Raw genomic sequence first — 24,521 nt, 5'->3', positions numbered from 1 at the left:
TGGGGGTGCTAAGGAGTGTATTCACATATCTACACATTTTTATACACACACAAATGATTTATGTAAAAAAGAAAATCTCCTCTAGGTCAGTTTCAGTATTATGGACATGGGTGTATCTGTGGTCCATTTGGCCTGTCCCACGGCTTCCTTCAGTGATGGGTTGTGAGTGGCTCTGTTGATGAACTTCTGTCCAATGATTGACTGTCTATTGTTGATTGATGTCAGTCCAGATATGCTGTTAACGTAGTGGTTGCTGATGTATCTTGGTAGTCTGTAAGCCATTTTGTATTGCCATGTTTTGGACCCTCTGTAGCCGATTCATCTGCTGCGGTGAAGCTGTTATCCAGGCTGGCAGGGCGTATTCAAAGAGGGATCGGATGTAGCTGATGTAGACTTTCAGCACTGTCTGAGGTGAGGCTCCATATTTTCTTCCGCACAGCGTTTTTAGGTGGTTTGATCTTTTTCGTCCCTCAGTGCATGTTCTTCTGGAAGGTGACTCCAAGGAATTTTGCTTCTTTTTCTACTTTAATTGTTTCACCGTAGAGTTTGAGATCTATGGGTTTCCTGTTTTTTTTGCTGGTGCTTCTTGTGAAGAGGACACATTGGGTCTTTTGTGGGTTCAATTTTACTCGCCACATGTTAGACCATGTCTCGATAATTTCAATAGACTTCTGGAGTTTTTTTGCAGCAAGTTAAGGACATTTGGAGCTGGACCAGTAGCAGAGGTCATCGACAAACTGTGAGACTTGACCTATGGTGGGTGGAGAGTAGTAGATATCTGATATGTAGAGTAGAAACAGTGGTGGGCTTAGAACTGCCCCCTGTGGGACACCTGCTTCCGGGGTGAAAGGTGAGGACATTGCTGTGGAGACCTTCACTTTAATTGTACGGTTGTGGAGAAAACTAGTGATGATGTTTCTGATGGAGAGCGGTAGTTTGAGATTGGAGTCTGCGAGCCGGTAACACAGTCCATTGTGCCACATCGTGTCAAATGCTTTCTCTATGTCAAAGAAAACTGTCAGGGTAAGTTATTTTTTCTTGAAGTTCCGAAGGATGTCCTCTGACAGTCTTAGAATGTTATCGGTGGTTGATCTTGCTTTCCTGAAGCCAGCTTGGTGGATTCCAAGGAGGTCCATTTCCTTAGTGTGGCCGCTCAGTCTTTGGGTGAGTACTCTCTCCAACAGCTTCCCGACATGACTGAGGAGGCTGATTGGTCTATAACTTGTGACGTTGTCTGGGTCTTTGCCAGGTTTGTGGATCATTATGACAACTGCAGATTTTCAGGGCAGGGGAAAGTAGCCTTCCGTGAGACATGAGGTTAGAAAGGAGGTGCAGGTATTCATCAGGTGCTTGTTTGATGAGTGTGCTGTCAATGTTGTCTTCCCCTGGTACTTTGCTTTTTGTTTTTTTCAGGTGAGTCTTGATTTCTTCAATGCTAACAGAGCGGGTGAGAGGATGGTCTTCTGGTGTCGGATTTGAGGTGTACACTTTTCTGCATTTCTCTGTCGATGATGATTTTCCAGTCTTTGTCAAAGAGAGGATCATCGGGACAAGAATGAACATTTTGTAGGTGGTTTCTGAATAATGTTGCTTTTGTTTTGTTGTCTTCGATGAGTTGGTTTTGAGACTTTAGCACAGGTATGATGTTATTGGTTTTGTCTCCGTTGATTGTTTTGATTTTTTGCCAGAAGGCCCGGGGGTTGGTGTCTGTATCTAGCTGGTGATTCAAGGCAGTCCACTGTTTCTGTTTGTGGAGGGTGAGTTGATGTCTGATGTGATTCTGCAACCGATTAACTTCTGTTTTCAGGTTGGGTGCTCTTGTTCTAATAAAGTCTCTCCGGATCTTTCTTTTCTGCTTGATGAGACTGAGGATATGTGGTGGGAGTTGTTGTTGTGGTGGTCTGGTGGTGGTAAGATGGTGAGATGGTCTCTTTCCGGGCCTGGATGAGGATACTCCCTATTCCAGATCTTTGGGGTTCTGTGTTGTTACTGCAATATTTGTTATCTTGTCTGTAATGCAATTTCTGTATTTTCTGTATCCCAGTCTGCTTTCTTGTATTTGTATCTTTGCTTTTCAGGTGCTTGTTGGAGTTGGAGAGAGAAGGAGGCAAGGACAGGAAGGTGGTCACTTCACACGTCATGGCTGACGGAGAAGCTAAGAAGTTTAGCAGCCAAGTCCAGGGAGCAGAGGACAAGATCAAGGATGTCTGCCGTGGAGGTTGAAGAATGGATGTGTGTGGGCTCGTTGGTGTTGAGAATGGCCAGGTTTGTGCTGTTGAGGATATCCCTTAATACTCTTCCCGAGTGATTTGTAGTATTACAGTTGAAGTCGATGTGTTTGGCATTAAAATCTCCCATTATGATGGTATGGCCGTTGTTGTCTGCAAGTGCAGGGCTAGCTGTGAGTATTTAACCAATCAGAGAATGCGTGATAAGTGCATGGGCAGTGGTGGAGTGCATGGGGGAAGAGTCTGATTGGCTGAAGCCACAAGCTGGGGTGATCGATAACTCTCACCTGAGGGGGAGAGCTAGACTACATGGTGCCAGACAAATGTAGACAACATACACGCTGGAAATTAGACCCACAGCGGCCTCGGCACGGGGATTCTGTAACACCTTGGATGCCCTACTTCTTGAAGTTTGCAGTTTAAAAAATATATACATTTAGTTCAAAACATACTTTTTTTTACCCTTTAGTGTGTGTACTTTATACTTGGGATATCGCTTTTTAACATGAAAAATTACAACAACAAAATCAAAATTGCTGGAAGACGTCTTTAAGATTTGAATTAACATAGGATGTGTTCTTCACACCTTTTACCCAAAACCAGTAACAGCACCATCTAGTGGTCAGAACCTGGTAATATCCGATTGTATGATGGGACATAAACCTAACAACTTCAATGCCTAATTTCTCTGAACAGGGGAGATAAACATCCCTAAATTCACTGAGGACACATTACATAGCTTGAATAAGCAATCCTCCAAGCCACAGCTTTATACTACTTGTCAAACACAGAGTATTATATACTGGCCATTGGGGTGTGGTTTGGGGGGGGGGGGGGGGGGGTCTGTGGGTGGATTTTCTTCATTGTTAGGAAGAGGATTTGTCCAAATCGGGCTTTGGGTATTATAGTTATTGAATATTATATGAATCCTATAAACTGAAATAGTCAATTTGGGTGCAATCAATTAGCTTAATTTCTCATATGGGTGGCTTTCAACAAAATAATGTTTCAGAAATGCTAATCTTGTCTGTTTCTAACTATAGAAATGATTTTAGAACAATTTGAGATGGTGGGTGTCAATTCTCTTTCTTGTGCTTGGAGATGGAACTACTCAGAAGTGAATTATTGCAGGATTACCCCCCGCCTGGTGTCAGCATCGAGTTCTCTGTTTTGTTCTTCCTCCAGCAGCTCACTCACTCTCTGAAGCAGAGATTCCCCCTGAACAGCGGCACTGTGAGCAGAAGTAGAGACTCAGTCTAGTGTAGGAGGACCCAGAGCCCACACAGATCAAAGAGGAACAGGGGGAACTCAGTCTTGAGACTCATACTAAAGACTCCATATTCACTCCTGCTTATGATGAGGACCCAACTCAACCCTCACATCCCTATCAAGTCCAAAAGGAAGGAAACAGAGAGAGAGAGAGACACTCTACCCAGCACTACAACTGAACAGATCAAAACAGAACCTGATGGAGAGGACTACGGGGGAATCAGAACCAACCAGTGTCTTTTAGCCCCTCTCTGCAATAAATCCATAACGAGTGAAAACAGTGAAAGTGACAATGGGATGGAGACTGGCGGACCCCCGTCAGGTTTCAAGTCAGTCAAATCACAGAGAATAAAGATGGTAAAATTACAAAGCTCCCTTATCAACACTAAGGATAACAAATCCACACAGTTGTCCTTCCTGAAATCGCCCAGTCAAAGTCACGCTAATCCCTGTTGTAAATTGTGTGGCACATCTTTTCATCACATGGGCTAATTGATTAAACATGTTCAAACTCATACTAAGTATAAAGAACAGCTTTGTGGAGTGTGTGGAAAACATTTTCAGTCCACAGAAAGTATGACAGCTTACCTCAACTCACATTGCACCTAGGTTTTGTTGTTGTGTTTGTAGTGAATGGTTCACCTTCAACAATAAGCTGATAATGCACATGAGAAGCCACACAGGGGAGAAATCTTTTCCCTGCCCTGATTGTGGTGCATCCTTCAATCAGAATGGTCTGAAAATACACATGAAGAATTACACAAAAAATAAATCACATCACTGCCCTTATTGTGGCAAAGGATTCAGCAACAGTAGCGATCTGAAAGAAAAACACATTACGATTCACACAGGGGAGAAGCCATGGCTGCCCTGATTGTGACAAAGGATTCAGAGTTGCCAGTAATCTGCACATGAAGATTCACACAGGGGAGACAGAAGAATCCTGAAAGTGCACATAAGGCACGTGTCAAACTCCTTCCTCGGCTGGCCAAGTGTCTGCAGGTTCTCTCTCCTCCCTTGTACTTGATTGATGAACTAAGGTCACTGATTTTTAAATAACTCCCCTCAACTGGTTGTCTAGGTCTTAATTGAAAGGGGGGGAAAAAACTGCAGACACTAGGCCCTCCGCAGAATGAGTTTGACACACCTGACATGAGGACTCACCGGGGAGAGACCACACTGATGTCCTCATAGTACAAAATGCATTTCCTAATCAATTACATTGAATAACAATCAAAGGCACACGGAGGAAGCACAGTGTATCATACAATGCTTTCTCTGTGTCTGATTGTTATTCAGTGTAACCATTGAACATACAAGTGCAATGATTGCAGCTTTTTTAAATGATAGAACTCCTACAGAGGTACATCACTGGGGCTGAAATCCCTGCCGTCCAGGACCTATATACCAGGTGACGACAGAGGAAGGCCCTAAAAATTGTCAGACTCCAGCCACCCAAGTCAAAGACTGTTCTCTCTGTTACCGCACGGCAAGCGGTACCGGAGCGCTAAATCTGGAACCAAAAGGCTCCTGAACAGCTTCTACCCCCAAGTTAATAGACTGCTAAATAGTTAACCAAATAGCTACCCAGACTATCTCCATTGACCCTTTTTGCACTAACTCTTTTTGATTCTATGCACACACACTGGACTCTACCCACATACCCACACTACACTCCACCACACATAACACTTACAGACAGGCATCCACTTCCACACTCATCATATACGCTGCTGCTACGGTCTTATCTATCCTGTTGACTAGTCCTTTTACCCCTACCTATATGTTCATATCTACTTCAATTACCTCGTACCTCTGCACATAGACTCGGTACTGGTATCCCTTGTACAGTACCAGTCCAAAATTTGGAAACACCTACTCATTCAAGGGTTTTTCTTTATTTTTTCTATTTTATACATTGTAGAATAATAGTGAAGATATGAAAACTATGAAATAACACATACGGAATCATGTAGTAACCAGAAAAGTGTATATTTTATATTTGAGATTCTTCAAAGTAGCCACCCTTTGCCTTGATGACAGCTTTGCACACTCTTTAGCATTCTCTCAACCAGCATCATGAGGTATTCACCTGGAATGCATTCAATTAACAGGTGTGCCTTGTTAATTTGTGGAATTTATTTCCTTCTTAATGCATTTGAGCCAATCAGTTGTGTTGTGACAAGGTAGGGGTGGTATACAGAAGATAGCCCTATTTGGTAAAAGACCAAGTCCATATTATGGCAAGAACAGCTCAAATAAGCAAAGAGAAACAACAGTCCATCATTACTTTAAAACATGAAGGTCAGTCAATCTGGAACATTTCAAGAACTAAAAACCATCAAGCGCTATGATGAAACTGGCTCTCATGAGAACTGCCATAGGAAAGGAAGACCCAGAGTTACCTCTGCTGCAGAGGATAAGTTCACTAGAGTTACCAGCCTCAGAAATTGCAGCCCAAATAAATGCATCACAGAGTTCAAGTAAAATACACATCTCAACATCAACTGTTCAGAAGAGACTGTGTGATTCAGGCCTTCATGGTCGAATTGCTGCAAAGAAACCACTCCTAAAGGACACCAATAAAAATAGACTTGTTTGGGCCAAGAAACACGAGAAATGGACATTAGACCGGTGGAAATTTTAGATTTTTGGTTCCAAACGCTGTGTCTGTGAAACACAGAGTAGGTGAACGGATGTGTTGTTCCCACCGTAAAGCATGGAGGAGGTGTGATGATGTGGGGGTACTTTGCTGGTGACACTAAGAGTCAGTCACACTTAACCAGAATGGCTACCACAGCATTCTGCAGCGATATGCCATTCCATCTGGTTTGCGCTTAGTGGGACTATCGTTTGTTTTTCAACAAGACAATGACCCAACACACCTCCAGGCTATGTAAGGGCTATTTGACTAAGAAGGAGAGTGATGGGGTGCTGCATCAGATGACCTGGCCTCCACAATCACCCGACCTCAACCCAATCGAGATGGTTTGGGATGAGTTGGACCACAGAGTGAAAGAAAAGCAGCCAACAAGTGCTACGCTTATGTGGGAACTCCTTCAAGACTTCTGGAAAAGCATTCCAGGTGAAGCTGGTTGAGAGAATGTCAAGAGTGTGCAAAGCTTTCACCAAGGCAAAGGCTGGCTACTTTGAAAAATCTCAAATATATCTTGATTTATTTAACACTTTTTCAGTCACTACATGATTCCATGTGTGTTATTTCATAGTTTTGATGTCTTCACTATTATTCTACAATGTAGAAAATTGTAAAACTAAAGAAAAACCCTTGAATGAGTATGTGTGTCCAAACTTTTGACTGGCACTGTATATAGTCAACCTATCATTGCTCAATGTATTCCTTGTGTTACTATTCTTACAATAAAACAATTTATTCTGCATTGTTGGGAAGGGCCCATAATTAATCATTTCAATATTCGCCTACACCTGTTGTTTACGAAGCATGTGACAATACAATTTTGATTTGATTTGAATAAAGGGTGGATGTCATGTTTTGGCTAATAAATGTACTAAAATGTGAATAAAGTTGACATTTCAACTTTCAAATGGTATCACAAAGATGATTTGGTGACCCACACATCAAATAATGTCGACTTGAGAGGGAATATCCGTTGTTATAAATTAAACTGTCAATCTTCCATGGGAACCCTATTGAAATCATAGAAATATAGATAATAGAATAGACATTCCCATTCAAATTGACATTTGACAGTGGGTGGACCGGTGGCCATCTTACTGGCATTAATTGGAAGTTAAAATGTCAATTTAATTTCAATGATGTAGCGTTTAAATTGCAGTGGTCTGAAGGGATAGGTCCATTCTATGAATTATATTTCTATGATTGAAATGACACCCACCCTGTATTCAAGATAATGCTGTATCTTACCAGAAGATGGGGCCCCAAAAAATATTTCAGATGATGTAAAGTAGGATCTAAGCTACAGCATTTGTGAAAGAGAACAAAAAAATATATATATATATTTTAACTTTATTTCAAGATATCATAGAATACTTTGGCAACAACCATGTTTTGTAAACTTTCAAATGAAATCAAACTCAACCGTTTATCTTTTTTTAGCGATGATGACATGGATGCCTCCAGTATTTATGCTGCAGTAGTTTATGTGTCGGGGGGCTAGGGTCAGTTTGTTATATCTGGAGTACTTCTCCTGTCCTATTCGGTGTCCTGTGTGAATCTAAGTGTGCGTTCTCTAATTCTCTCCTTCTCTCTTTCTCTCTCTCGGAGGACCTGAGCCCTAGGACCATGCCCCAGGACTACCTGACATGATGACTCCTTGCTGTCCCCAGTCCACCTGGCTGTGCTGCTGCTCCAGTTTCAACTGACCTGAGCCATAGGACCATGCCCCAGGAATACCTGACATGATGACTCCTTGCTGTCCCCAGACCACCTGACTGTGCTGCTGCTCCAGTTTCAACTATTCTGCCTTATTATAATTCGACCATGCTGGTCATTTATGAACATTTGAACATCTTGACCATGTTTTGTTATAATCTCCACCCGGCACAGCCAGAAGAGGACTGGCCACCCCACATAGCCTGGTTCCTCTCTAGGTTTCTTCCTAGGTTTTGGCCTTTCTAGGGAGTTTTTCCTAGCCACCGTGCTTCTACACCTGCATTGCTTGCTGTTTGGGTTTTAGGCTGGGTTTCTGTACAGCACTTTGAGATATCAGCTGATGTACGAAGGGCTATATAAATACATTTGATTTGATTTGATTTGATGTCTCATGGTAGGGTGGGGTTTATGCAAAATTGGTCAACTTTGAGCACCTCTATCTCCTGAATGTTTTAGAAATCAGGTCAAAAAAGTCACTTTCTGACCACTTCCACCATGAGCAAGTATGTCTGAAAGGTTTCGTTCAAATCAAAAAAAGGGTGCAGTCAGAAAGTGAGTGAAATCATATGAAACGACCCGCAGGAAGACTCTTGGGTGGATAAGATATGACTGAATTGCTGCTTGAACATCAGAACTCCCCATCGCTGTCTAACAGAGAATAGTTGGTGGAGTTTTTTTCTGAGCAACAGGAGTGCCTGCTCATTACCTGTAGAAAGACCATTTTGAACCTATGTCCTCGTTTTGCACATAAAACATGTTTTTGTTTTGGGAGTAAAATGTGTCAATATGTTGAAATAGGCTACATTATATCTGTTTTGATGTTGTTACTTCGTGTTTATGTGCCCTCTGGTTTCTATATAAGCTGAGAGAATCTTAAACACACCAATTGTTTTGTCAGGATCTATGGCCTTGATGTCAATATCCACTTTTCGGGAATGTTCATTTTTATAGAGTTTTTGCATGTTTTGACTAACATTAAGACAATTGATATGATGAGCCCAAGTGAACTATTCATATAAATGAACCTTCTGAAACAAGTTTTATTTTTCATCCAGAGATTGTAGGTTTTAAATACAAAGTATTACAGAATACATGTTGATAATGTCTTCACATGCACTATTCTCTTTCTTCTGACAGTTTTGCATGATTATATGAAAACTCAAAAATGTTAATGTCATTGAAGTGTCTGATCACCAATTCATACAATGTGTTATGTTTCTAAAGCACTATAAAAAGGCCAATCAAGTTTCATTTAACTGAGGCTCTTAGTTGTTTGGGGTATGATTGGACTATTTTGATCATATTCTTGCGGGCCCTGAATATATTATTAATAATATACTATAATTATTTACTATAATATTATTGCCTATTTATCAAAGAAACGAGGATGCATTTTGCCCGTAGGCTATTTCAACAGGCTCTTCGAACTGACCCAGTCGCACTCCACTCCAGCAGGTGGCGATAAGGAAAAACGTATTGACCCGCGCACGACCAAGAGGGCACAATTTTTCCCTTGTTGATGCAACGTATTATTGTATCACTGATGCCGCATGTGATGAACAAAACGTATCTCCTAAGCCTGTGTTTACCACAGACATTATTCGTCGTTTATCCAAAAACCCTACAAAAACGCCATTAATTTCCTCCTAGGCTTTGTCCAACGAACCCTGGCGGAGTTGGTGCCTGCAAAAAGACACCGTTACTATTTCTCTCTCTTTTAGCGTCATGAAAGCAGCATTAGTGTGCCGGCACAAATATTAACACTTCCGGTTCAGATTTTGCCTTCAACATAAAAGTATGCGGTAAAACGCTGATTTCGTATACACAGCTAATCATTTTTGCAGCTTTGCATAGTGCGTAATCTTAAAATAATATTACAAAATTATAACTTCATCTGGGAAAAACCTAAACTAAAGGGAATTACTACTTTAAATAAGATAAATACTATAAAGTGGAGAACAATGAGAAATGGTTGGAGCCTGTACATGGTGTTATTTCTTGAAAAAGTGTGTTCTAAATACCCAGCAGCTTTTTCTACTCCACCCATTCCGCTGGTCGCAATGCTAGGAGGACATTAAAAGGCCTATAAATTACATATAGGCTTATATTGAAAAATATTATATGTGCTGAAGTAAAAGTGTAGTTGGTAATACTCAGTAGGGTCTGTGGCGTCGTGTGTGTGTGTGTGTGTGTGTGTGTGTGTGTGTGTGTGTGTGTATATATATATATATATATATATATATATATATATATATATATATATATACATATACATATATAAAAACTAAAAAAATAAAAATAAAATATTTTCTACATTGTAGAATACTAGCGAAGACATCAAAACTATGAAATAACACATGGAGTCATGTAGTAAGCAAAAACGTGTTAAACAAATCAAAATATATATTATATTTGAGATTCTTCAAAGTAGCTACCCTTTGCCTTGATAACAGCTTTGCATTCCCTCTACCAGCTTCACTTGGAATGCTTTTCGAACAGTCTTGAAGGATTTCCCACATATGTAGAGCTTTCCCACATATGCTGAGCATATGTTGGATGCTTGTCCTTCTCTCCGCGGTCCAACTCATCCCAAACCATCTCAATTGGGTTGAGGTCGGATGATTGTGGAGGCCAGGTCATCTGATGCAGCAGACCTTGGTCAAACAGCCCTTACACAGCCTGGAAATGTGTTTTGGGTCATTGTTCTGTTGAAAAACAAATGATAGTCCCACTAAGCACAAACCAGATGGGATGCTGTATCACTACAGAATGTTGTGGTAGCCATGCTGGTTAAGTGTGACTTGAATTCTAAATAAATCAGCGAATCAGTGTCACCAGCAAAGCATCCCCACACCTCCTCCTCCATGCTTCACGGTGGGAACCGCCATTTTTGGGTGTCTGACGCACAATTTTGTGCCAAAAAAAAGTTGAACATCGCAAAATGCATCAGTTAAATGTGTAATTAAATGTGCAATAAAATATAGTGCCTAGGCCAATTTAATGAAACCCTGGCTGTTGCAACAAATCGCAAAACAAGGAATCTCTGATTCCCCACTGAGCTCCTTTTTGGAAATGGCAAGTTCCATAAACGCATATCAAGGGCAAGTGCACTGCCCAGCAGCTGACATCAGCAAGATGGGGGGGGGCTTTTTGTTAGGAGGGACGTCTAACGTGGATCGCTAAAATAATGATTTGGCTATGATCACATTTCCTCAATTTAAATATTAGGCCTATGGCTGGGGAAATGTATACATTTGGTAGCCAAGCACATGTGATCAGTGTAGCCTTTTATCATCTAGACTTTTAATGTGCGAGTTCACTAATTATCTCTGTCAATTCAGAAAGTTTCCTAAAGTAGCCTGTCTGGACTACATCAATTAATAAGAGAAGATGGACAAATAATATAACTTAACCGCATGTTCCATAACGTTGCCATGGAAAATGTTAATGTTGTTTCCAACTATCAATTAGCAACTGCGCCATAAACCATTGAGATAGCCGAAAGGCCAGTCTTTTTGGCAAATGACAAGGAGTGGAATGTTAGCTAAAAAGACTGGTACCCAGGCTAAAGGATCATAGATCGCAATACAAAAAAAAGAGGATGAGCATGAAGGGTAATTATAGCTAATTACAATTTAAGGCCTTATATTTCTTCAGAGTCAGGGGAGGTTTTGGAGCTGTTTTTAATGTGGGGAAGGCTTTACCCTCCAGGCTCCTGGTGCTGAGGGTTGCTGAACCCTAGATTGACATGGTGAATTCTTTCACAAACATGGAATCTCTGATTTGCAGATTTGTTTTTCAACTGGTCCAAGTTCATATTTATATCCAAAAATCTTAGTTTACATTGGCGTGTTATGCTCAGTAATGTTTTGCCTCCAAAATATCCGGTGATTTTGCAGAGAGCCACATCAATGTACAGGAATACTCATCATAAACTTTGATGAAAGATACAAGTGTTATGCATAGAATTAAAGATATACTTCTCCTTAATGCAACCACTGTATCAGATTTCAAAAAAGCTTTACAGCAAAAGCACACCATGCAACAAAAGTCAGAAATAGCATTATAAATATTCACTTACCTTTGATGATCTTCATCGGAATGCACTCCCAGGAATCCCAGTTCCACAATAAATGTTTGTTTTGTTCGATAAAGTCCATAATTTATGTCCAAATACCTCCTTTTTGTTCGCACGTTTAGTCCAGTAATCCAAATGCACAAGGAGCGAGCACTTAGTCCAGACGAAAAGTCTCATGTCAAACGATGTATAGAATCAATCTTTAGGATGTTTTATCATAAATCTTCAATAATGTTTCAACCGGACAATTCCTTTGTCTTTAGAAATTAAAAGGAACAGAGCTCGTGCTCAAGGCTTTCTGCTAGACCACTGATTCAAACAGCTCTTATTCTCTCCCCTTTCATAGCAGAAGCCTGAAACAACGTTCTAAAGACTGTTGACATCTAGTGGAAGCCTTAGGAAGGGCAATCGGACCAAATTTACACTGTATATTGGATAGGCAATCACTTGAAAAACTACAAACCTCAGATTTCCCACTTCCTGGTTGGATTTTTCTCAGGTTTTCGCCTGCCATATGAGTTCTGTTATACTCACAGACATCATTCAAACAGTTTTAGAAACTTCAGAGTGTTTATCCAAATCTACTAATAATATGCATATCTTAGCTTCTGGGCCTGAGTAGCAGGCAGTTTACTCTGGGCACGCTTTTCATCCGAACGTGGAAATAGCGCCTCCCAGCCATAAGAAGTTAAAAAATAAAGAAAGTTTGAAACCACCAAGACTCTTCCTAGAGCTGGCTGCCCGGCCAAACTGAGCAATCGGGGGAGAAGGACCTTGGTCAGGGAGGTGACCAAGAACCCGATGCCCACTCTGACAGAGATCCAGAGTTCCTCTGTGGAGATGGGAGAACCCTCCAGAAGGACAACCATCTCTACAGCACTCCACCAATCAGGTCTTTATGGTAGAGCGGCAAGATGGAAGTCACTCCTCAGTAAAAGGCACATGACAACCCGCTTGGAGTTTTCCAAAAGGCACCTGAAGGACTGTGAGAAAAAATATTCTCTGGTCTGATGAAACCAAGATGGAACTCTTTGGCCTGAATGCAAAGCATCAAGTCTGGAGGAAACCTGGCACCATCCCTATGTTAATGCATGGTGATAGCAGCATCATGCTGTGGGGGTGTCTTTCAGTGGCAGGGACTGGGAGACTAGTCAGGGTTGATGGAAAAATTAACGGAGCAAAGTACAGAGAGATCCTTGTTGAAAACCTGCTCCAGAGCGCTCAGGACCTCAGACTGGGGTGAAGGTTCACCTTCCAACAGGCCAATAACCCTGAGCACACAGCCAAGACAAGTAGGAGTGACTTCGGGACAAGTCTCAATATCCTTGAGAGGCGCAGCCAGAGCCTGGACTTGAAGCCGATCGAACATCTCTGGAGAGACCTAAAAATAGCTGTGCAGCGACGCTCCCCATCCAACCTGACAGAGCTTGAGAGGATCTGCAGAGAAGAATGGGAGAAACTCCCCAAATACAGGTGTGCCAAGCTTGTAGCGTCATACCCAAGAAGACTCAAGGCTGTAATCACTGCCAAAGGTGCTTCAACAAAGTGCTGAGTAAAGGGTACTTATTTGAATGTGATTTTCAGGTTGTTTTTTTAATACATTTTCAAACATTTCTAAAATCCTGTTTTTTCTTTGTCTTTATGGGGTATTGAGTTTAGATTAATGAGGGGGAAAAAACTATTTAATCAATTTTAGAATGAGGCTGTAAAGTAACAAAATGTGGAAAAAGTCAACTTTCCGAATGCACTGTATATGCCAAGTTTTTTGTGGTTGTATGTCAATTCACTTTTTGAAAATCAAGGCTTGAGATATTGGCCCCACACAAGGAAAACAGTAACAACTCTAGAAATAACAATATATTAGTTATAACGAGGCTAAGAGCCTTAATTACCTCCTGTCAGCTCCATCCTCTCTAAAAACAAAGGAAGTTCCTCAGGAGTGGAGTTCAGCACTTTGGGCACAGAGATCCTTTTGTCTTTTCTAAGGCGAGTTTCCATTTCCTGTCTGTTTTTTTTAGATATAGGGGAAACATGCAGTGTATAAATGTGTTACTGTGTGTAACTTAACAGTCATTCACCATACAGTCTGACAAGATGGGCTTGAGAAATGTAAAACATTTTGTAGAATAAAATAACTAGAAAAGATAAAGTAAACACAAACAGCAACATTCACACGACAGATACAAATGCTTACAAGGTGTACAAGATAAATGTAAGTCACACAAATATTTTAATATTTTTAAACCTGTACTGATGCCGGTACAATACTGTTAGCGGCTCTTGGGTTTAATAGGTAAAGACTTGAGTATACCACCTTATGGCAGTATTGTATATGGATATTCAGTGGATGTGTTAATGTTAGATCGAACATGTAATTACCCCTCTTAAGTGTGCTATTCCTTTATACAGTTAGCTAGCTAAAGTTAACAGTAGCTGATAAGTAATCTTGACAAGTGACATGGACAATTAAAGAGCAGGTTGTCAAAGAGTCTTGTACATTTTGGGGGTTAAAATATTTGATTTTGTATATTTCTATGGTGGCCTTGAATCCGTCTTCATACTAATCGACATAAGCATACATGGCTAACGTTAGCTAGCTAGATAATTAATCAAATAGCTATCTAATTTAAATACAGGTTGTTGATACGATTATACTACTACGTGGGGACTTTTACTTTGAATTTTTGCCGAAATTCCGTGATCCGGAAGTACTTTTTTAGTGTTGCGGAATTTCAGACGATTAAAATAACACAGCTCGCTAGCTACTCATCTTGCATTATCTAAACATGTCTAAAATACAGTTGTTGAGAGTTTTCCTCTACGATAGATTAACAGCTGCCGCTGAGGAGATATTCGAGGTCGTTGAAAAAACCATAGCAGAGAATCAGGAGGAAGTTGTCCGTCTACAGAGGCTACTCGACATTGTTCTTCAACCTGAGATAAAGCAAAACAGAGCAGGTTTGTTACTCATTGCTTATGTCAAACTTACTTAACCTTCATTTTATGAAACACAAGGAGCAATGTCAAAGATAGTTATTTTTGAGAGGAAGTGTACCTGTAGTAGGTAGGTCTAAATGTCATAATGCAGTGTTTCCCCTATATTCATTTAGCAGTGGTGGCCCACCCCAGCTAAATTTTTGCCACTGCTGCAAAAAATATATTTTATACATACTCATTCACCGGCCAGTTTATTTTGTACACCCATCTAGTACCAGGTAAACCATATTTTTCTTATTTTTATCTGATAGGAGTGGAATCTGTGGTTGTCTGCTGCAATAGCCCATCCATTCTGCACACCACTGTGGTACTGCATCGTTATTTGCCTGTTTGTGGCCCGCCTGTTAGCTTGCATGATTCTTGCTATTCTCTTTCGACCTCTCCCATCAATTAACCGTTTTCACCAATAGGACTGCTGTTGACTGGATGCTTTTTTTGTTTGTCACTCCATTCTCGGTTGTCGTGGGCGAAGAGCCCAGGAGGGTGGCCTTTCTGAGACCATAGATCCCATTCTGCCCATTCTAGCCTTCAATCGAACAGTAACTGAACACCTCGATGTCTGTCTGCCTGCGTTATACAGGAAGACACAGCCATGTGACTGACTGTCTGTAGAAGCAGGTGGAAGTCCACAGGAACAGCTAGCTTGTCATTGCACCCCCTCCACCCTACCCATCATCTCCAATTTTATTTGTCATATGCGCCGAATACAACAGGTGTAGGAGGTGTAAACTTTACCGTGAAATGCTTACTTACGAGCCCTTTCCCAATAAAAGTACGAATAATTAGCATAAAAGGAAAAAGTAACACAATAAAATAACAATAATGAGATTATGTACAAAGGGTACCGAATGTACAGGGGTACGAGTTAGTTGAGTTAATATGTATGTATGTAGGTAGGGGTAAAAGTGACTCTGCAATCAGGATAGATAATAAACAGAGTAGCAGCAGAGTATGTGAAAGTGTTTCTACACTACCGTTCAAAAGTTTGGTGTCACTTAGAAATGTCCTTGTTTTTGAAAGAAAAGCCAATTTTTTTTGTCCATTTAAAATAACATCAAATTGATCAGAAATACAGTGTAGACATTGTAAATGACTATTGTAGCTGGAAACGGCTGATCTTCTTTTAATGGAATATCTACATAGACGAACAGAGGCCTGTTATAAGCAACCATCACTCCTGTGTTCTAATGGCAGCGCAAACAGGCTCTAGCCAAAATAGAAAGAGGGGTGGGAGGCCCCGGTGCACAACTGAGCAAGAGGACAAGTACATTAGTGTCTAGTTTGAGAAACAGACGCCTCACAAGTCCTCAACTGGCAGCTTCATTAAATAGTACACGCAAAACTCCAGTCTCAACGCCAACAGTGAACTCCAGGATGCTGGCCTTCTAGGCAGTTCCTCTGTCCAGGGCCTGTGTTCTTTTGCTCATCTTAATCTTTTATTTTTATTGGCCAGTCTGAGATATGGATTTTTCTTTGCAACTCTGCCTAGAAGGCCAGCATCGCCTCTTCACTGTTGACGTTGAGACTGGTTTTTGAGCACCAGGGCTTCCCACTCCTTTTTCTATTCTGGTTAGCGCCAGTTTGTGCTGTTCTGTGAAGGGAGTAGGTCACAGCGCTGTACCAGATCTTCAGTTTCTTGGAAATGTCTTGCATGGAATAGCCTTCATTTCTCAGAACAAGAATAGACTGATGAGTTTCTGGCCATTTTGAGCCTGTAATCAAACTCACAAATGCTAATGCTCCAGATACTCAACTAGTCTAATGAAGGACAGTTTTATTGCTTCTTTTATCATGACAACAGTTTTCAGCTGTGCTAACATAATTGCAAAAGGGTTTTCTAATGATCAATTAGCCTTTTAAAATGCTAAACTTGGATTAGCTAACACAGGAGTGATGGTTGCTGATAATGGGCCTCTATATGCCTATGTAGATATTCCAATAAAAATCTGCCGTTTTCAGCTACAATAGTCATTTACAGTATTAAGAATGTCTACACTGTATTTCTGATCAATTTGATGTTATTTTAATGGACAACAAAATTTGCTTTTATTTCAGAAACAAGGACATTTCTAAGTGACCCCAAACTTTTGAACGGTAGTGTGTGTGTGTGTGCCGTCAATATCCATGTGTGTGTGGGCAGAGTCCAGTGAGTGTGCATAGAGCCAGTGCAAGAGAGTCACTGCTGAAAAAAATCCTAGGATAAACCTTGGCATAATGTCAGCACTGATTTTCATTCTTTCTCCTTTACCCCAGACCTCCAGCAGCTCTGTCTCTCTGTCTCTGAAGTGGAGATTCCCCCAGAGCAGCAGCACTGTGAGCAGGAGTGGAGCCCCAGTCTGAGGCATGAGGACCCAGAGTCCACACAGATCAAAGAGGAACGTGGGGCCAGTCAGGAGGAAGAGCAGCCTCAAGGGCTTGAGGCTCACACTAAAGACTCCATATTCACTCCTGCTTATGATGAGGACCCAACTCAACCCTCACATCCCTATCAAGCCCAAAAGGAAAGAAACAGAGAGAGAGACACTCTACCCAGCACTACAACTGAACAGATCAAAACAGAACCTGATGGAGAGGACTACGGAGAATCAGAACCAACCAGTGTCTTTCAGCCCCTCTCTGCAGTAAATCCAGACTGTTCTGCAGCTCCGAGTGAAAACAGTGAAAGTGACAGTGGGATGGAGACTGGCGGGCCTCCGTCAGGTTTCAAGTCAGTCAAATCACAGAGAATAAAGATGGTAAAATTACAAAGCTCCCTTATCAACACTAAGGATAACAAATCCACACCGTTGTTCCACCTGAAATCACCTAGGCAAGGTCATGCTACTCCTGGTTGTTGTAAGGTGTGTGGCAAGTATTTTCATTACATGGGCTTATTATTTAAACATGTTCAAACTCACACAAACGATAAAGAATCACTTTGTGGAGTGTGTGGAAAGCATATGGCGTCAACAGAAAGTATGAAAGATCACCTCCAAACTCACATTGCAGCTAGGTATTGTTGTCATGTTTGTAGTAAATGGTTCACCTTAAACAGCAATCTGATCGTGCACATGAGAAGCCACACAGGGGAAAAAACGTGTCACTGCCCTGTTTGTGGCAAAGGATTCAGCACCAGCGGCGATCTGAAGAAACACATCCGGATTCACACAGGGGAGAAGCCGTTTCGCTGCCCTGATTGTGGCAAAGCATTCAATCAGAGTGGAAATCTGAAATATCATAGAAAGTCTCACACAGGGGAGAAATGATATCGTTGCAGTTGTTGTGACAGATGTTTCAGGATTGACACACATCTTAAAAGTAGACAAGGACTCACGGGGGAGACAAGTAAGATGCAATGATTGATGATATGCTCAAGTGGGCCGATTTCATATCATGAATACTTTCTGGAAATTATATTTTCTTCATCCAGGGATTGTATGTTTTAATCACTTTCCCACTCTACATTTACAAGTGCATTTATTCAGTACATTGGCCATGTTGCACCCATGGCTGTGCCCCTGCCCAGTCATGTGAAATCTGTAGATTAGGGCCTAATGAATTTTATTTCAATTGACTGATTTCCTTATATGAACTGTAACTCAGCAAAATCTTTGAAATTGTTGCATGTTGCATTTCTATATATTTATTATTATTATTATTTTTTTTTTTTCAGTATATCTGCATACATGTATAATACTTAAATGCTCATGTGTGACATGTAGTATTCAAATGTTTATTACAAATATGTCCCTTATATGTTAACAGTATGTGTTAACATGTATGTTACGGGATTTCAGTGATCCTTGTAGTCATGGTAATAAAACCTTAGAACAAACTACACTAAACACTCAACTTAAATGTAATCCTATTCATTTCATTGTTTTTCTTTCATCACTTCTCAATTCAGCCATTTTACTGTTTTACACCGTTCCCTCTTGTCCCTTTTGTTGCATCCAGGAAGTGCGTCATGACAGCATCTGCAGAGGGAAAGCAACAAATATAAAATAAAGAGCACATAGAACAGTTATGGGTTGTGTTTGGGGTCATGAAATGATCCAATTCAGTTTAATTTAAAAATCCTTGAACATGAATGCCCTATTTGCAATGATTGATTTGTACATTTAAAGGATAGTTAACTTTTTTTACGCCTTAGTCAGTCGGATGGTTCCTTACCCTGAAAGTAGTCTATAGGCCAGGAGAAACTGTATTCCATTACTTAGAGTTGTTTAAATAACCACTGGCAACTTGAGGGGATTTGGCCACAAACTTTGAACTTTGACTAATTGCCCCCATCACCCCCATATTTTTGTTTGTTAGCAATCTGACTATAAGGTGTAAAACAGAAAACTCCCTTTAACATCCTACAATGTATTTAATTGAAATTGACCCCAACCATGCATTTTTAATGGGATACTGCAAGATTTTGAGATTTAGGTAGTTTTTCGACTTACCCAGAGTCAGATGAACTCATTAAAAAATGTATGCCTCTGTGTGCAGTTTGGAGATGATTGAAGTTAGCATATCATTAGCTTAGTAAAATTGCTGGAAGTCTCCTGGTATAGTAGCTAGCAGATCACAACGTTGTATGTCTCGATGGCGCTGCCCATGCGCTCATAGATGCCTTGAGACCGATACATTATATATACAAAATGTATATGGACACCTGTTCAAATTAGTGGATTTGGCTATTTCAGTCACACTTGTTGCTGACAGGTGTATAAAATTGAGCACACCGCCATGCAATCTCCATAGACAAACATTGCCAGTAGAATGGCCTTACTGAAGAGCTCAGTGACTTTCAACGTGGCCCCGTCATAGGATGCCACCTTTCCAACAAATCAGTTTGTCAAATTTCTGCCCTGCTAGAACTGCTCTGGTCAACTGTAAGTGCTGTTATTGTGAATTGGAAACGTCTATGAGCAACCACGGCTCATCCGCGAAGTGGTGGGCCACACAAGTTCACAGAACGAGAACGCAGAGTGCTGAAGCGCGTAAAAGTTGTCTGTCCTCGGTTGCAACACTCACTACCGAGATCAAAACTGCCTCTGGAAGCAACATCAGCAAAATAACTGTTTGTCGGGAGCTTCATGAAATGGGTTTCCATGGCCGAGCAGCCGCACACAAGCCTAAGATCATCATGCACAATGCCAAGCGTCGGCTGGACATTGGACTCTGGAGCAGTGGAAACGCGTTCTCTGAAGTGATGAATCATGCTTCACCATCTGGCAGTCCGATGGACGAATCTGGATTTGGCGGATGCCAGGAGAACGCTACCTGCCCGAATGCATAGTGCCAACTGTAAAGTTTGGTGGAGGAGGAATAATGTTATGGGGCTGTTTTTCATGGTTCGGGCTATGCCCCTTCGTTCCAGTGAAGGGAAATCTTAACGCTACAGAATACAATGACATTCTGTGATTCCAACTTTGTGGCAACAGTTTGGGGAAGGTGCTTTCCTGTTTCAGCATGACAATGCCGCCGTGCACAAAGCGAGCTCCATACAGAAATGGTTTGTCGAGATCGGTGTGGAAGAACTTGACTGGCCTGCACAGAGCCTTACCTCAGCTCCATCGAACACCTTTGGGATGAATTGGAACGCCGACTGCGAGCCAGGCCTAATCCCCCAACATCAGTGCCCGACCTCACTAATGCTCTTGTGACTGAATGGAAGCATGTCCCCACAAAAATGTTCCAACATCTAGTGGAAAGCCTTCCCAGAAGAGTTGAGGCTGTTATAGCAGCAAAGGAGGGACCAACTCCATATTAATGCATTTGATTTTGCAATGAGATGTTTGACGTGCAGGTGTCCACATACGTTTGGTCATGTACTGTATCTCCGAAACAGCACCTGTTATCCTTATACTTGCATTCTGAGTTGGAGACCTCCAAAGAAGTGACAATTCTATTGAGCCTGAGAAAGCTACTCCCTGACCCCCAAGGCCCCTCCTAGCCATGATCTCGGCAAAACGGAGCTGCTCTTCCTCCTGGGATGGCCGCTCCAAGACCTCTCCATCACGGTTGACAACTCCGTCAACCAGACATTATTTGGGACAGTAACATTTGAGCCTGGGTGAATTTCAATCTGCAAAACATAAATAATTCACTCAGATGCTGTAAAAGACTAGAAAGTACTGTAAGTACAGTAACAACACATCCTCTGTATTTAAAATAGTTATATTAGCTAATACATTGACTTGTATGTTCTCATTATTTATCTTAATTTCAGATGATGTAAAAGATAACGATCGTGTACTACGTTTCAAGAAAAAAGAATACACATGTAACCGATGTGAAATGGCTAGCTAGTTAGTGGGGTGCACGCTAATAGTGTTTCAATCGGTGACGTCACTCGCTCTGAGACCTTGAAGTAGTTGTTCCCCTTGCTCTGCAAGGGCCCTGGCTTTTGTGGAGCGATGGGTAACGATGCTTTAAGGGTGGCTGTTGTCGCTGTGTGCAGATGATCCCTGGTCCGAGGCGAGGAGAGGGATGGAAGCTATACTGTTACACACATAGGGCCTCCCGAGTGATGCAGCGGTCTAAGGCACAGCTAGAGGCGTCACTACAGACCCTGGTTCGATCCTGGGTTGTATCACACCGGCCGTGATCAGGAGTCCCATTTTATTTTTATTTAACTAGGCAAGTCAGTTAAGAACAAATTCTTATTTACAATGACGGCCTAGGAACAGTGGGTTAACTGCCTTGTTCAGTTGTAGAACAACAGATTTTTACCTTGTCAGCTCGGGGATTCAATCTAGCAACCTTTCGGTTCCTGGCCCAACACTCTAACCACAATTGGCCCAGTGTCCTCCGGGTTAAGGGAGGGTTTGGCCGGGGGAGCTTTACTTGGCGCATCGCGCTCTAGCGACTCCTTCTGGCGGGCCATGCACCTACTGGCTGACTTCGGTCATCAGTTGAATGGTGTTTCCTCCAACACATTGGTGCAGCTGGCCTCTGGGTTAAGGCAGGGTTTGGCCGGGGGAAGCAGGCGGGTGTTAAGTAGCGCGGTTAGGCTGTTTTATCTTTTAAATAGGTAAATGAGCCATAAACCAGCTAACAGTAAGCCAGCTAACGGTAGCCGCTAAGCTAATAGCTACCCTATAGGCTTGACAGGCTAGCTTTAGCGCAGTTAGTTTAAGATATACAGTTTTTCTCTAGAAATATAACTCTGTAATACATAAGACTTGGGTGGGGAGATGTCAGTCCCTAGACCATGTAAGCGGAGTAGAAAATAAACCACAATATTACCTCAGAGGAGCTATAAATCAATCATTTCAAACCAGAAAATTATCTGCCTCAATTTTTTCTTATGTTATTCTGTGGGCTAGCCTTGTATAGCCGCAAACCCAGTCATCTCTATGTCAAGATAGATTATGTGCTTGTCTACACCACAGGCCTGTTTATGAGAACACGGGAGAAGAAACGGTTTTAGTTGTCACAGGCGTCTTCTTTGAGTGTTGTTGAGGGGAGGAGAGATACCTGTGCCCCCTGCTGTGAGCAACAGGCATAAGGAATTCCCAATGAAAAACCTTGGAGATCTCAATGATTTCAACCATATACAGTCATTGATTACAACAACCAGTTGTAATATGATAATATTACCTGTTTTGAGCCCAACATTTTTAAGGGGGGTTTGCCTGTTTTCCTGTTTTGCATTAATACGTGACACATTGCAAACGTGATACATTGCAAACAATGTAAAAAATAATATCATTGAGTTAATAAAGCTGCATACAAACATGGTATCTTTTTTTGTTTGTTTGAGTAAGACAGCTTCAAAATGTATGTGTTTCAGCCTAGCTCAGTGCTTTCTGTGGTGGTGGGGCAAGCCAGCAGAAAATACAGAGCATTGCGATGTGATTGACTCAGTGTTCTGTCACTCACGGGGACACGACGTCACCGCAAAGTCTAAAAGGTGACATCGGAAATTCTAGCCCTTTGGGTGCTGCCATAGAGTTACATTAGAAGTGCTCATCCAAGAAGGCTTAAGATCATTGTCCACAGATAAAATTATGTCAAATCACATTATATGTACAGTAGCTTTGATTGGACGAATCATGTCAACATCATACTTTCAAAATCTTAGCTAGCAGTCATCATCATGAATCAAGTTGACAATCTACTGGCAAATCCTTTTTAATCCTTGTCATATGAAGAGAAAGAATGAAGAGAAATGATAGATCAAATGTGTAGGTGCTCATCATCCATTGGACATAAACATTACACAACAAGTTGGAAATCGCAAATTCAACGAGTGGTTTGGAAGGAATCAGTGACAGTGGCTGTGTGGTCTCAAATCTGGGATTAAGGAGCTCTTTTCCAAGTTTAAAATGATAAACATTCAACATTGGCAATGCTGTCAATGAAGCATGATTTGTGCCGCATTCAAAACAACTTAACTCGGAACTGCAAAAACATGACTTCGGTGAGGTCAAGACAACTGGGAAGTTGGGAATAAACGAGCTCCGACTGGGAAATACGTTTCGAACTTTCATCCAACTCAGAATTTTAAATCTGGCCTCCAGTTGTTTTGAAAGCACCATGAATCCAGAGAATGCCAGACTTTGACAACATTTGCCCACGAAGGACCGCCGCACCACCTTCCTGTTCAAGTGATCACAGCACAACAAGGTGAGTCCAACAATGTATTGTTTGCTGCTGCATAAATTATGTAATATGCCAGGGAGATATGTATACTGTAGCTAAGAAAGTAATACTAAGTGTATGTTGTGTAGCAAGCTGTTAGTAGCCCATGTGCCTCACCCTAATCATTTGGTCTATTTACCACTCTTAATTTCACCTACTGTTCTGACTTGGTGGTGCACATGTAGCCTATAAGCTGTTCTAGAGAAATAGTATCATATACTTTAAGAGCTTTCATTGTCTGCTTATATGCCCCCTTTATTTATCCTACAGTTCTGACTTGGTGTACAGGGAGAACACTGTAAGAAAGGTCCATGTTCGAAATTCTGTCGCTGTACATTTCAAAAGTGCTAACCAAATAGTTATATTGACTAATATTAAGTCCGTCCTAGCTCGCTCATTAATGTCTCAATCAAAATTATGGATCGCCTCTTATCCGCTTGTCGTCCCCTTATGCCATAGTTTGTACATCTCAATTGTCATTAGAAACCACATTTGTTTAAGCAAGTCAGCCATATCAGCTATGTTTTTTTATACAAAGGCAGTAAATGAGGCTAAATGAACTGTTTCGCTGCCAGACAAGGCTCCGCTGATAGCCAGGTGTAGCAGTGGTAAGATGTTGGGACTGCTGTTGTGGCAGCTTTATGTAGGCCCTAATAGTGTGTGGGCACCGTTTGTCACCATTATAGTGCAATTCATGTATTGTTTAGTGTTGTGTTGTGGCTTTGCTGGCATTTTTTTTTTTTTTTTGCCCCACCAAGATTTACAGTCTAAAATCACCACTGGCAAAACAATATCTTAGCCATGTTTTATAAAAACAAGGTGATTCCACAACCTTATGTGCAACCACAACCATAGTGTACGAAAATAAACATTCATACTTAGATAGGTTTCTGTTGGTTTTCAAAGATGTGTACATCACAAATGATAAACCTACAATAGTCTACGCATTCTCAATCTA

At 41.3% G+C, this 24,521-nt stretch overlaps 1 protein-coding gene and 1 pseudogene across 1 annotated transcript; both read left to right on the top strand.

Annotated features, from left to right (window-relative positions):
* Positions 1-3,329: 3,329 nt before the first annotated feature.
* On the top strand, positions 3,330-4,444 carry LOC139418837 (zinc finger protein 26-like; annotated as a pseudogene).
* A 10,221-nt stretch (positions 4,445-14,665) lies between these two features.
* Positions 14,666-18,428, top strand: LOC139381622 (zinc finger protein 572-like). The gene is made up of 2 exons (XM_071125290.1): positions 14,666-14,905; positions 17,198-18,428. The coding sequence occupies exons 1-2, from the start codon at positions 14,734-14,736 to the stop codon at positions 18,187-18,189; spliced, it is 1,164 nt and encodes a 387-aa protein (XP_070981391.1). The 5' UTR covers positions 14,666-14,733; the 3' UTR covers positions 18,190-18,428.
* The last annotated feature ends 6,093 nt before the right edge of the window (positions 18,429-24,521 follow it).

The sequence above is a fragment of the Oncorhynchus clarkii genome, chromosome 2 (assembly GCF_045791955.1).
Source record: "Oncorhynchus clarkii lewisi isolate Uvic-CL-2024 chromosome 2, UVic_Ocla_1.0, whole genome shotgun sequence".
Taxonomy (NCBI): Eukaryota; Metazoa; Chordata; class Actinopteri; order Salmoniformes; family Salmonidae; genus Oncorhynchus; species Oncorhynchus clarkii.
This window is presented reverse-complemented; position numbering and strand designations above follow the sequence as displayed.